Source organism: Mytilus trossulus, chromosome 6 (genome assembly GCF_036588685.1).
Source record: "Mytilus trossulus isolate FHL-02 chromosome 6, PNRI_Mtr1.1.1.hap1, whole genome shotgun sequence".
Classification (NCBI taxonomy): Eukaryota; Metazoa; Mollusca; class Bivalvia; order Mytilida; family Mytilidae; genus Mytilus; species Mytilus trossulus.
Window position 1 is genome coordinate 61,124,414 of NC_086378.1, and position 13,563 is coordinate 61,137,976.

A 13,563-nucleotide genomic window follows, 5' to 3' on the forward strand; every position below is an offset into this window, starting at 1 on the left:
CACACGAAGGAAGAACATCTCAAATATTTTAACGAATCGTACTGTCGGCACAGATTAATTATCTTACTTTTATTTTCACTGTTAAGTACATATTTCCTTCTTAAGGACAACAGCTAAAAGAATTACTTCACTTCTCGTATGTATTATGTGTTATAGTCTATCTATGAGGATGAAAAAGGAGGCGTTCATCTGTGTGATTCTCACAATTATTCTCAGTGGTAAGTTCTTTTGACAGTGAAAAATTAAATACGATGTAAAATGACATGTTTTCTTCTTTTAGTTTACAACTGTCATTCAACGAATTGTTAATTTAAACAAATACATTATGTACATTTACAAAATATTATATACAAAACACAATAGGGAATTTACCAATTTCACAGAATACATGTAAAAGAACGCAGTAACTGTCAACTGAATTAATAAAGAAGTTGAATTATACTTTTCTCTGAATTTTACTAGACGTAGTGGTACGAATGTTTTTATCAAGTGAAACTATTGCAATCGCCCATTTTAAATATCATAAACAAAGAGGCGATACCGTATACTAATTTGTACCAATGAAATGAACCAACATCCAATGTGACGGTAAGTTACAAGAGTTTTTCAAGCTTGTGATTTTTAAATAATCATGGAAGATCAAGAGAAACGGTCACATTTTCTTTTATTCGACCTGCAAGTCAAATACGTTTTGTTACACATGTTAAAGTATACTTCTTTAGGTGTCAGTATTCACCTCAGAAACTTACAAAACCTTTGAATAGACTTATTAAGAAGGGATATAATTACGATACTGTTGTCAAGTCATTAAAGATTGCATATTTTGGAGTTAATATTGAGTCACTGATAAGGTCTTTGCGTCGGAACTAAACACATTTATTCTAAAAACAGTTGTTGGCATGACACCGGGTTATGTTCTTCTCATATATGTTATGATGGTATGATACTAAACCCCTAACGGGAAGGATTGTGCCTGATGTTCATATGATGAAATCATAATCTTTCAGTCAGTTTAATTGAAGTCTGGAGCTAGCATGTCAGTTAACTGCTAGTAGTCTGTTGTTATTTATGTATTATTGTCATTTTGTTTATTTTCTTTAGTTACATCTTCTGACATCAGACTCTTAAACTGAATTTTAATGTGCGTAGTGTTATGCGTTTACTTTTCTACATTGGTTAGAGGTATAGGGGGAGGGTTGAGATCTCACAAACATGTTTAACCCCGCCGCATTTTTGCGCCTGTCCCAAGTCAGGAGCCTCTGGCCTTTGTTAGTCTTGTTTTATTTTAATTTTAGTTTCTTGTGTACAATTTGGAAATTAGTATGGCGTTCATTATCACTGAACTAATATACATTTGTTCAGGGGCCAGCTGAAGGACGCCTCCGGGTGCGGGAATTTCTCGCTACATTGAAGACCTGTTGGTGACCTGCTGTTGTGTTTTTATTTGGTCGGGTTGTTGTCTCTTTGACATATTCTCCATTTCCATTCTTAATTTTATTCACTTTTTTGCCGGGTCTTTTGAAAAATGTTGTTTCTGCTGTCACAATTTAGACCCTTCTACCAAGAAATTTGTTTTGCAGGCTCACATTTTTAGCCAACGGTTACGCAATAATAGGGTTTAAGGATGTACACCTCTGAGAAGCCAAAAATTTCTAGAATTAAACTTTTTATCTTAACCTGATTTTTGGGTTTATAAGACTATAAAAAAATAATTGGTGAATAAAAAATCATATGGTGGTGCACTTCTTTTTTTGCTACAGCCCTTAGAAAATGCCCAATTTTGATGATTTTCCCATTTTTCATCGATTTTTACCTATTTTTGGTCTATAGTCGTGAAAAAAATCACAGTTCCACAATTAAACTTTTTTTCATACTTTCTATAAAGATGAAGTGGACCAATCTGGATAAATTTTACTCAAAAAAACTATAGGTAGGTGTTAATATAAGAAAGTTTTATCATATTTTGACGCTTTTTTGTGTAAAATTTACCATGCTGTCAATTTTGTATTTTTGTGATTTTTCTCAATTTTTAAGAACAAAATGCATATTATTTCAACTTTTTTGTTATAAATGATTGAAAAAACACATATCTATGAAATTTGAAAAGACCAAAAAGATATCGGATGCACATAATTATTGTAAAATCATTTTTTGTATCCCTAACCCATTTTCTCAAAATTTTGGCTAAAAATACTGACTTGATCGGTCATAAAATTTGAAAACTGGATTACTCAAAAATCATTCATTGTAAATGCACATTTTTTTCACAGAGTTATGTTTGATTCTAATAACTTTAAAATACATTGATATTTTTCACTTGTAACACATGTTTTGGAAATAATTCAAGAACGAGATTTCAACGAGACTAAATGAGACTGAAAAGTCAGAAGAATACATCCTTAACGTTGCTTGTTAATACTTTTTCGTTTGGGTTTGTTTTATTTTTGCCCTCGGGTTTATATGCACCCGTTCATCATAGTCCTATTTCAACTCTTTCAAAATTGAAAAGTGACCTATCCTAAATTGAGGACCTCAGGTACATTATATGGCCATCCAAATACCGTTATGATTCCAGCCTTACAATTTGGAGTTTACGTTCATTATACTGAACAGCTAGTATATATGTTTGTTTAGGGGCCAACTGAAGGACGCCTCCGGGTGCGGGAATTTCTCGCTGCATTGAAGACCCGTTGGTTACCTTCTGCTGTTGTCTGCTCTATGGTCGGGTTGTTGTCTTTTTGACACATTCCCCATTTCCATTCTCAATTTTTACCGCACTATTTTTAAAGAGACATTATTGTGGACATCCGGATGTCACGGTAGTTCAAATTTTTGCACCTCATGTTTGCGGTATACCATCTTTTGCCTGTGCATTGGTCCCCTACCGTTATTTTTTTTTAAATCTTATAGTATGCAACTGAAGAATTTTAGAAATAATACAATTCTTAATCATTTTAAGGATTTTGTAGAGTTTAATGTTCTTGTATATCTTAGTTATTTTGGTATAGTTCTGTTGTGTTTGGTGATGTATTACGATTATGGGTAAATCCCCTGTTTCTATTTATAACGCCAGCTAATACATTTCTTAGAGTTTACGCGGGAATTTATCTCGTGCTGCACGATGTTCATGCATGTGTCCATGCAGACTTGGATATTTATAAAACCTCGTCTTGACAACATTTCTTTAGATTGGTGAACACTGTTATGCTGGTAAGTTGAACATTATTGTTTTTTTTTCAGTTTTAAAGTTTGACCAAATATTGCAAACTAAATAAACAACAATTAATAATTATTTAAACAAAGCAATGGTTATGGCACAATATTGAAGAGGCCCCTCATAGGGGTGTACAATTAATCATATAATCACAAATATTTTGCCAACATAAATTAATAACATAATTATTAAAAAAATTAAACGAGATAATAAAATAATCAAAAATACACACTTAGATTTATCAAATAATCTATTTTTCATGAAAAATTTGGTCTTGTACTGTTGTCATCAAATAAAATTTGGGGTAAATGCAGTTTTTGACTGTAATATCTCTGAAACTAAAGCATTTAAAACAAATCTGACATAAGCAAAATGTTCATCAGGTTAAGATCTTCCCTGAAAATTTCAGATGAATTGGACAACATGTTGTTGGGTTATTGCCCCTGAAAAAGAAATTTTAGGGAAAGTTTGCAGTTTTTGGGTTATTATCTTGAATATTATTATAGAAAGAGATAGATAAACTGTAAGCAGCAATAATGTTAAAGAAAGTGAGGTCTACAAATAAGTCAACAACCCAAAATTGTCAATTCGACCCTTAAGGAGTTCTTGCCTTTATAGTCTTTTTTGATAATTTTTGGTAAGTTTGTCATCTTTTACCAAAATCTTTCACTCTAAAACTAATTGCAAATTTAACCAAACTTGGCCACGATGATCATTAGGGTATCTAGTTCAAAAATTGTGTCCAATAATCCCACCTGCCACCCAACATGGCTGACATGGCTAAATATAGAACGATGCTGAAAAGGTCAATTGACCCCTTTTAAAAGAAGTTATTGCCTTATCATGTTTATAGTCCATTTCTAACATTTTTTTTGTAGGGTATCTGGATTGAAAAATGTATCCTATGACCCTGACATCCAACCAACATGAACTCCATGGCTAAAAATAGAACATAGTGGTTAACTATCATTACTATTAGAGGTCGGTCATTTACAAACGTATCAACCGTATCGTATACGTTGACGTATCTGCATCCGCAGATATATCGAAAAATAATATGTGATCCCGAGCTTATTTTAAGACCATGCTTCATTTAAAAAAAGACTAATTTGAATCCCTTTGAAACAATCAAACATACACTTTCAATATTTATGAAAGTGGTCACCGTTTTGTAAATAAAAAAAAAGGGGGGGTTCTATCAACTACTTTTACATGCCGTTAAAAAGGAGCCAATGTAGGGCAGGTACACGAATATCGTACACAATCCTTAATAACCTAGTTAAAAAAACATTTCAAGATCTTACAATGAATAAACACAAAAAAAATCAATTGTACTACTTAAATACATGTAGAGGGAACTTTGAATATTGTTCATTTGCTATGTTATCATAAGAGGTAATAGCAATACGAGTTGTCAGATGTCATATAAATACATGTACATTTGATAAAACAGTACTGAGTATCACTCTATTTGTCAAATAACAATTTGGTTCAACGTGAGCACAAGTTCATACACCGTGAAACAAACAATTTTACCGTATTCACTCCTATCATTCATGCAAACTGTTCCAACTTTCCGGAATATCTTTAAAAGTCGGATTACATATTCCACAAAAAGTCGAAAATTCCTTACTGTTTTGTAAATTTGTGCTTTAGAAATTAATCAGTCGCCCATTTGCATTATTGAAAGTACATAAAATTTAATTTTCGGGATCACATACTGTTTTTTGGTATATCTGCAGATGCGGATACGTCAACGTATATGATACGGTTGGTACGTCTTTAAATGACCGACCTCTATTGAGAAGTGTTAAAAGTGTTCAGAACAATTTCAAATAGTCACAACTTTAACACTAATCTGATAGGGGGTCCCATTGGGGGGTTCTGATCCCGGACCCTGCTTACTGTTTTGTCAGATTCCAGCATCCCGCTTTAAAATACACTATGTATGTACCGGTAAGCAAATCTCATTTATTCTTTATTTCCTGTCCTGCTAGACCTCATTTTCCGTTTTCACAGCACAATAATTTGACTTTGATGTGTCAATCTTGTGTCACGCTTAGACCCCAATCATGCCAATGAGACCCACCTAATAATGATCAGGGGTCTTCAGTAACTATTGTTAGACTTCACCGTTACATCCCTATTTTAATTTAAGCCGAATTTGTTACAGAAAAACTGGTTTTAGTTTTAGGTTTTGGTTTAAAACTGGTTTTGATTGGTTTTGGTTTAGGTTTCAAAACTGATATTTTTCAACAAATCATAAGTTTATCTAAAAAACATGATGCCAAAACTACTGGGGCATCACGTTGGTCTCTTCAGTACATCTCCAGAATGTCTTTTGGCGAAGAATACAAAAAAATGAATTTGGACTTCTGAAGATATTCTACAGAAGATCAATAAAATAAAAATTTTGTTATGTTCGATGACATGAAACTGAGAGAAGTGCCTGTGAAAATGACTGATCAAAAACTGAGGACATCTTAGTTTATCCATTTTATTTTCAAGTATTAACCGAAGTGATTTTTTTTTGTATAAAGCAAAATTATCAGAAAGTTCTCAAAAATCATTTTTCTCTGATGGTCCTAGAAGAAAATCTTCTAGTTCTAACTGTTATTTCTTATGCAAAAATCCGATGGTAACACTTTGCACTACGACTTTTCAAAGTCTTTCATTGTTATGAATGTATAAGATGAATTTATATGTAAGGATACAACGTACAGCAGACGCTTCAGTCTGGGGGAACAATATTTATTTCAGTACAACTTGCAGCTAGCTTTGAACAAACTTCTAATAATTGCAAATACTTTTATTTGTATGCTTTGAGTCTATTGTCTTAATGTTAGTTGGCCGGTTTCTTTTCTTTTTGTACTACCACACTACTGTTTCAGCTTTAGGGAGGATTGAGTGCTTTGTACATGTTTGAACCCGCCACATTCTGTATGTGTGTGTCTGTCCCAAGTCAGGAGCCTGCAATTCAGTGGTTGTCGTTTGTTACTGTGTTCGTTCACTTTATTTTGTACATTTATTAGGCTTTTAGTTTTTTCCTTAAAATGGTTTTACAATTGTGATTTCTGATTCTTTTATAGCCGACTATGTGGTATGAGCTTTGCTTATTGTTGAGGGCTGTATGGTGACCTATGCTGTGTCATTTGGTCTCTTTAAAGACTTGTCTCATTGGCAATCATACCACATCTTCGTTATGATATCACCCCCTGCCATATTCTTTATGAACTTGTTTAGTAGTTGTCGTTGGTTCATGTCTCAACTCATATTTGATATTTTGTAAATTGTTTTGTTTTGTATAGTTAGGCCGATAGTTTTTTTCATTTGAATGTTTCTTTTTCATGGCCTTTTATAGACGACTTTACAGTATCTGGTTTTCGTCATTGTTGAAGGCCTTAAGGTTGCCTATAATTGCTTACATCCACTTCATATTTGGTTAGTTGCCTCATTAGCAATAACATCACATCTCTTCATTCTTTCATTATATACCTGACTTTTAATCTCGTGTTTTCCTGAACATGCATGAAATATTTGTCACAGGGCGTTAAAAATTAGCATCAATTTAAACTTGTTGAATACTCCTTGACACTGCAGAGAGAAAGGTGTATTTTTGCTTAGAAATCGTGGTACCGCTTTTGTTCTCATAGGCTATTTCAATTTAATTTAGTTATGAATTCTAGTATTGCTTACACTTTTTTTTATCTGATTGTTATCTCATAAACATGAATCGTCATCTCAGTATTTTCCAATTTACAACAAAAAAAAATTAACAATTTAAAGCTGTTTTTAATTGCCAATTTTTACAAGAAGGTAACTGCCAGACTGAGAAAAATAGCAATAACAGATCACAACAGAAACAAATAAATGACCAAACAAATACATGTAGTGTTCAGATATGTGAAGAAGACCAAACTCAAAAAGGTTATGCTAGTAAATTATATTGAAAATCCACTAAAAAGATCAATTTGACCATAGAATCTGCATACAAATTTTCGCGACCACTACACTGCATGATCATTGACGCCATTGTAAACCCTAAACCGAAACCACAAACCACCCTTCGACATGGTTTGAATAGTTTCTGGAACCAGTTTGGGTTTGAGATTAACAAACGGCAAACCAGTTTAGGTTCGAAACTAGTTTCAAATTGGTTCTCATTAAAAAATGGAAAGTTTAACAAAACTGAAACTGGTTTTGCACTAACAAATACGCCTTTAACTACTGTCAGAGCCAAATTGAATCAAACTTTGTCTCAATCATTATTGGGGTATCTAATACTATTTATTTAATATGATTTTAACCTTATTTTACATGATTTCAAAAACCACAGTAGATACAGGTGAGTGACACAGGCTCTTCAGTCTTGAGAGCCTCCAGTTTATTATTAGCTCTCCTGGCCCAAAGGGCCAAGTGAGCTTTTCCCATCACTTTGTGTCCAGCGTCCTGCATCACTAACTTTTACAAGAATCTTCTCCTCTGTAACTACTGGGCCAAATTAAAACAAACTTAGCCACAATCATCATTGGGGTATCTAGTTTAAAAAATGTGTGGCGTGATCCCGCCAACCAACCAAGATGGCCGCCACGGCTAAAAATAGAACATAGGGGTAAATTGCAGTTTTTGGCTTATAACTCCAAAAAAAAAACTGTTAACAAGGGCAAGATCTATCTGCCGTCAAATTTTCAGATGAATCAGACAACCTGTTGTTGGGTTACTGCCCCTGAATTGGTAATTTTAAGGAAATTTTGCTGTTGGTTATTATCTTGAATATTATTAAAGATAGAGAGATAAACTGCAAATGTTCAGCATAGTAAGATTTACAAATAAGTCAGCATGACTGAAATGGTCAATTGAACCCTTTAGGAGTTATTGCCCTGTATAGTCAATTTTTTACCATTTTTTGTAAATCTTAGTAATCTTTTACAAAAATCTTCTACTCTGAAACTGCTGGTCCAAATTAATCCAAACTTGGCCACAATCATCTTTGGGGTATCTAGTTTAAAAAAATGTGTCCGGTGACTGGGTCATCCAACCAAGATGGCCGCCACGGCTAAAAATAGAACATAGGGGGTAAAATGCAGTTTTTGGCTTATAACTCAAAAATCAAAGCATTAAGAGCAAATCTGACTGGATTAAATTGTATATCAGGTCAAGATGTATCTGCCCTGAAATTTTCAGATTGATTCGACAACCCGTTGTTTGGTTGCTGCCCCTGATTTGGTAATTTTAAGGAAATTTTACTGTTTTTTGTTATTATTTTGAATATTATTATAGATAGAGATAAACTGTAAACAGCAATAGTGGACAGCAAAGTAAGACCTTAAAATAAGTCAACATGACCAAAATGGTCAATTGACCCCCTAAGGAGTTGATGTCCTTTATAGTCAATTTTTAACAATTTTCATAAAATTTGTAAATTTTTACTAACATTTTCCACTACAACTACTTGGCCAAGTTCATTATAGATAGAGATTATTGTAAGCAGCAAGAATATTCAGTAAAGTAAGATGTACAAACACATCACTATCGCCAAACACAATTTTGCCATGAATCCATCTGTGTCCTTTGTTTAATATTCACATAGACCAAGGTGAGCGACACAGGCTCTTAAGAGCCTCTAGTTATAAAAGTCTCCAATGCAGTTGAGTATTAGCTGCCTTGTGAACTAGCACCTTTGAATATGGTTAAGATAAATTGCTATCTAAGCAAACTTCTGTTTTTCTTTGTTTTTGAAACCTTGCTGTCTTCAGTGTTTGAATCTGGGATCATCAGTTGATTAAGGGAGACAGATTTATATATTAAGTTTTTCTTCTTTCCAAATCCCTGTATATTTATTGTATAATGGGTAATTATATTTTGTGCACTTTTTGAAAATAAAATATTGTTTATACTAAGGCCTGCACAGTTTTGCACATAGAACAATCATTAATGGTGAAAAAAATTTCATTTAAAATATATATTCTTTTCCAGCCAATGGACAAGTATGCCCACCTGGATGGGTTGATGGTCCTATGGGTAAGAAGTGCTACTTTTTTGCTGATAACCACAAAAGAAATTGGTTTGAAGCTAAATATGTATGTAATTCTATGCGGGCACAGTTGTTGTCAATTGAGGACTCTCTTGAGATGGTAAGTGTGCATATGATATTATCATTTTGTTTATTTTATCTAACAATACTATAATTATTATGCTGCTTTTAAGCGTATTAGTTTCACTACTTTCAAATCATTAGGTCAAAAAAAATATAATTCTGTTTTTGCTAACACATTTTATGAAAATATTTGGGTTAGGTCCTTCAAAGTCTATTAATTTTGGGGTCAAGTCCAGAACATTTGCAAATTAAGTACTAGTATACAATGTATGAAATATTTTGCCAAATTTGAAATTTTTTCTAACCTACATACCGAAACCTTCAAATTTATTTCTTTCTCCCAAATTCTGGTGGATTCAAACAATTTAAGTCTTTCCCAAGGTCACTGGACATTGAGCAAAGACCACCAAAAAGTGGTAGAGTACAGTTAAATGGATGCATTACTGGAATTTTACATTATGTTTTGGCCTGAACCATGCTTGCATGAAAACTAACACATAATTTTCTATATACATTAAACATACCTTCCTTAATGGAAATTTTGAAAGAGCAATTTTGTCCACAATTTTAAACAAAACAGTTCATTTTACAATGGCTCTAGGCTTGAAAAAGGTATGAAGAAGTAAAAAAGCAACATTAAGGTACATTTGAAGGCCCTCTTGAAGATTATTTAGGACTATCTTATAGAGCCATCTTGCACACAAAATCACCATGGGCTTATTGAAAAGTTGGCAGGTATGGTTAAATAAATGAATAATATTTATATGGAATCTTTACACGGAAAAATTGACAGGTCATTATCTTTACCCTTTTCTAACAATCTTTTGTGTCTGTTATTTTGGTCAATCTTAAATTATCAATGGGGCCTTTTTGTTTTCCTCTCTGAGCATTTGTTTAGTCTGATCCTTATCTTTTTCAAGCTGTTGCTTAAGGTACTTTTCCATGAATCTTATTAGGTTCCATTTGACCAGTACTTAGTTTGTATGTTCCTTTGTCCACCTGTTTATATCATGCAGATTTAAGTTAGGTATAAAGTAATTTATTTAATAGCGACAATGATGTGGTCACATCATTTGTACTTTATGCTTGTCCATTATGTGACATGTACAATGTCAATTTAAAAAAATGCGAAATTAGGGTTTTAACTGAAGTATTTACATCAATTTGATTGGAAGGTAGCATGTACCATAAACCTTTAGAATAACTATTGAGAGGACACTGGTTAGGTGTGCTGTTGCAGGTCAACAGTTAAACATATGACCAAAGCACTCTTATTTTCCAGTGAAATTCAAATTTCAGGGAAATTTTCTGCCTTTCATTCTGAAAGACCTATCTGTTGTTTTCTTAATTTGTTTGCTCTGAATATGCATGAACTTACTGTTTATTTTGTATATAATGTGATTTTGTGTTAATGTCTCATGATTTGTGGTATTTCCGACACTTATTTTAGTCATAGCGGATTTTATTTTTCATCATACTTGCGGTAAACACATTTATGAAATTAATTGTCATAACTGTAATGTTGTGATGTTTAGTTCTTAAACTATCATTAAGAAGAAATTATAAACAATTCTTAGCAGTACAAATAATAAACTTCATAACATTTGACAAACTGTCGTAATCATGTTTGTCAACAATCCAAACAAGTATATTTCACACATGACATAAATCATTGAAAAATAATTTTATACTTGTGTTAGATAGACATTTTTAGTAATGAATAACAAAAACATTATTAATTTGGTTAAAATTTACTAGTGAGGAATCCATATTAATACCAATAAAAATAATATTTCATGAAAGATTTACAAATCATGTTTTCCATTGAAGTCGTGGATTAAACAAGAACTGGGTAGAGTTAAGGCAAAGGCAACCGGTACTCCAGAATGGTGGACAAGTTTACAAAAGAATGAAACAGTCTGGAACTGGAGCAATAATATTGCATTAGATGACACTATTGTGTAAGTCACATAAAAGAAATGCATGAAAATAAAAGTAAACATCTATCATTTATATAAGTGTTTGTCAAGTGAATGTAATTTTTGCTAGACCAGTACTGTACATTAAGAGCCGGATCAGTAGATTTTTCGTCCACTGGTCTGGCTGACCCAAACACAAAAAAGCTTAAATTTGACCCCTGGTCGATCGGGTTTAATGATTTTGCAGTTACTTACTTATTCATCTTGACTATAAACGACAATATACCCTTAGTGAGCACTGTTGAGTATGTTTTAAAGTGGCTCGGGACTTATACGACTGCGCATAATTTCAGGCATGAATTACAAAAGTATTTGTCGTAAATTCGATATAATTTTTTAAGATATTTTTATTTATTTGAAATGTTAAATCATTGTTTTTATGTGACTTATAGAATATTTTCATTTTTATCTCTATTTGTTAAAGGATCAAAATGTCATTTCACCCATTTTCACCATTTTCCCGCCAAAATTTGGGATTTAAGGCAAAATATTTTTTTTTCCTTATCGGTGATAATTTATTTGCTCATTCTTTGAAGCTACATTTCAGCTTTTTATATTACAGTTTTGGACCAAGTGTCGTTGAACGTTTTTTTAATATTCCGATAAAAATATGCCAACACCTATTTTCCCTAGATCATTTCATTGAAAAATGGTCCCTTTTACATACCTGTTTAAAAGTAAAATTTTGAGCTTAAATGGTCCGTGACCCCCTATTTTTTTTCGACCAATTTGATTCACTTTCTGTAAAGAATAAAATAACAAAAAATACAGCACTTCTGATAGAAACTTCGAACGGGCCGAGCCACCTTAAGCAAGTAATCAAAATACACAGATTGCCCTTTTTAGCTAGCCTGGCCGAAAAGGCACCAATTGTAAACAAAAATAACAGGGTAGAGACACGTGCTCCTTGGAGGCTGTAGTTTTCATTTTTGATCATAAAGATCTTTCTATTTGTCTTACCTGCTACAAAAGCATCAGATATCAGACATTGTCGTCATCATCACTTGTTATGTTTTCTGCTTGAGTTAGATAGGAACAATACATCAATGATATTTTTCTATAAAGTTGCTTTTCAATCAGAACAAATCAGTTTGACTACAGTATTTCAAGGCTTTGCCCCTGTAGGTTGTGGTCCAATGACTTTCAATTAATTACAAATTTTCAATGTTAAGTTGTCTGATTAAGTCAGTTTGATAGTACTTGCATGTGATATATGAATAATATTTTCTCTAAAGTTGCATTTGCCATTAGATGTGGTATGAATGCAATGAGACAACTCCCCACAAGAGACCAAAATGACACAGACATTAACAACTATAGGTCACAGTATGGCCTTCAACAATGAGCAAAGCCCATACTGCATAGTCAGTGAGACCATTTTGAGGCCCTCTGTCCCTTAGTTCATACTGCTACTTTGAATTCATAAGCAATGTTACTGTCCATCAGAATGTCTTATTTTTTCTGAATTTAATGCCAACAGTCAAGACATAAGTCTGTGTCAACAGTTTATATACTTCTAACTTTGCAAAGAATGGATTTGAGTAATTCAGGAAAACAGTATTTAAACTAAGTCAAGTCTTTTTTTCTAGACAATGTACCTTTATATAATAGTTGAACTGATGGTGGAATGGACCTGGTTGTCATTCAGAATTTGTTAATGTAGTTAGATAAAGCGCTTGATTAGTGGACAACAAGCATTTTATTTTCCTGATATTTACTAGCAATGTATGCATTTACAGGGTTTCAAATTAGTGTTGGTTTATTAATTTGGTTATTAGCTTTGCCCAACCAGGGATTTAGGTTGTGGACCTTTAAATTGTATGGAGTGTCAAAGGTCCTGGACCTTCCAGTACCAAATGAACTTGTAATATATAGCAATTGTTATTTTTTTAATTTTCAGTCGCTGGGGTTCAGGTGAACCCAATAATCATATGAACAAGGAACATTGTGCAGAAATCTGTTGTCCACATTATTTAAATGATATCAATTGTGAAAAAAGGATCAACTATATTTGTGAACTTGATAAAGGTAAGGTATGTTTATAGGGGGTATATTTACAATTTCAGGTGGGATTAATGTTTCACTGGCAATCATACCATATAATAATAAAAGCTCCAAGCAAAATCATGCAAATATATAATGTCTTATTCTTTGAATATGGAAAAAAAGAAACACAATTTATGCAGCTAGGTCACAGTAACCACACATGTTTATTCATGGTAAAGAGACTCTTCAAATAGAAGGTTATAATGGTTCATATTTCAACCCTTAGA

General features: G+C 32.9%; 1 protein-coding gene across 1 annotated transcript in view; it reads left to right on the forward strand.

The window, feature by feature from the left end:
• The window catches only part of LOC134722873 (macrophage mannose receptor 1-like), a 99,480-nt gene continuing 85,917 nt past the window's right edge, over positions 1-13,563 (forward strand). The window contains exons 1-4 of the mRNA XM_063586504.1: positions 1-218; positions 9,191-9,348; positions 11,142-11,272; positions 13,191-13,318. Of these exons, the coding sequence (XP_063442574.1) occupies positions 146-218; positions 9,191-9,348; positions 11,142-11,272; positions 13,191-13,318 (490 nt within the window). The 5' untranslated portion in view covers positions 1-145. The remainder of the gene's footprint in view (positions 219-9,190; positions 9,349-11,141; positions 11,273-13,190; positions 13,319-13,563) is intronic.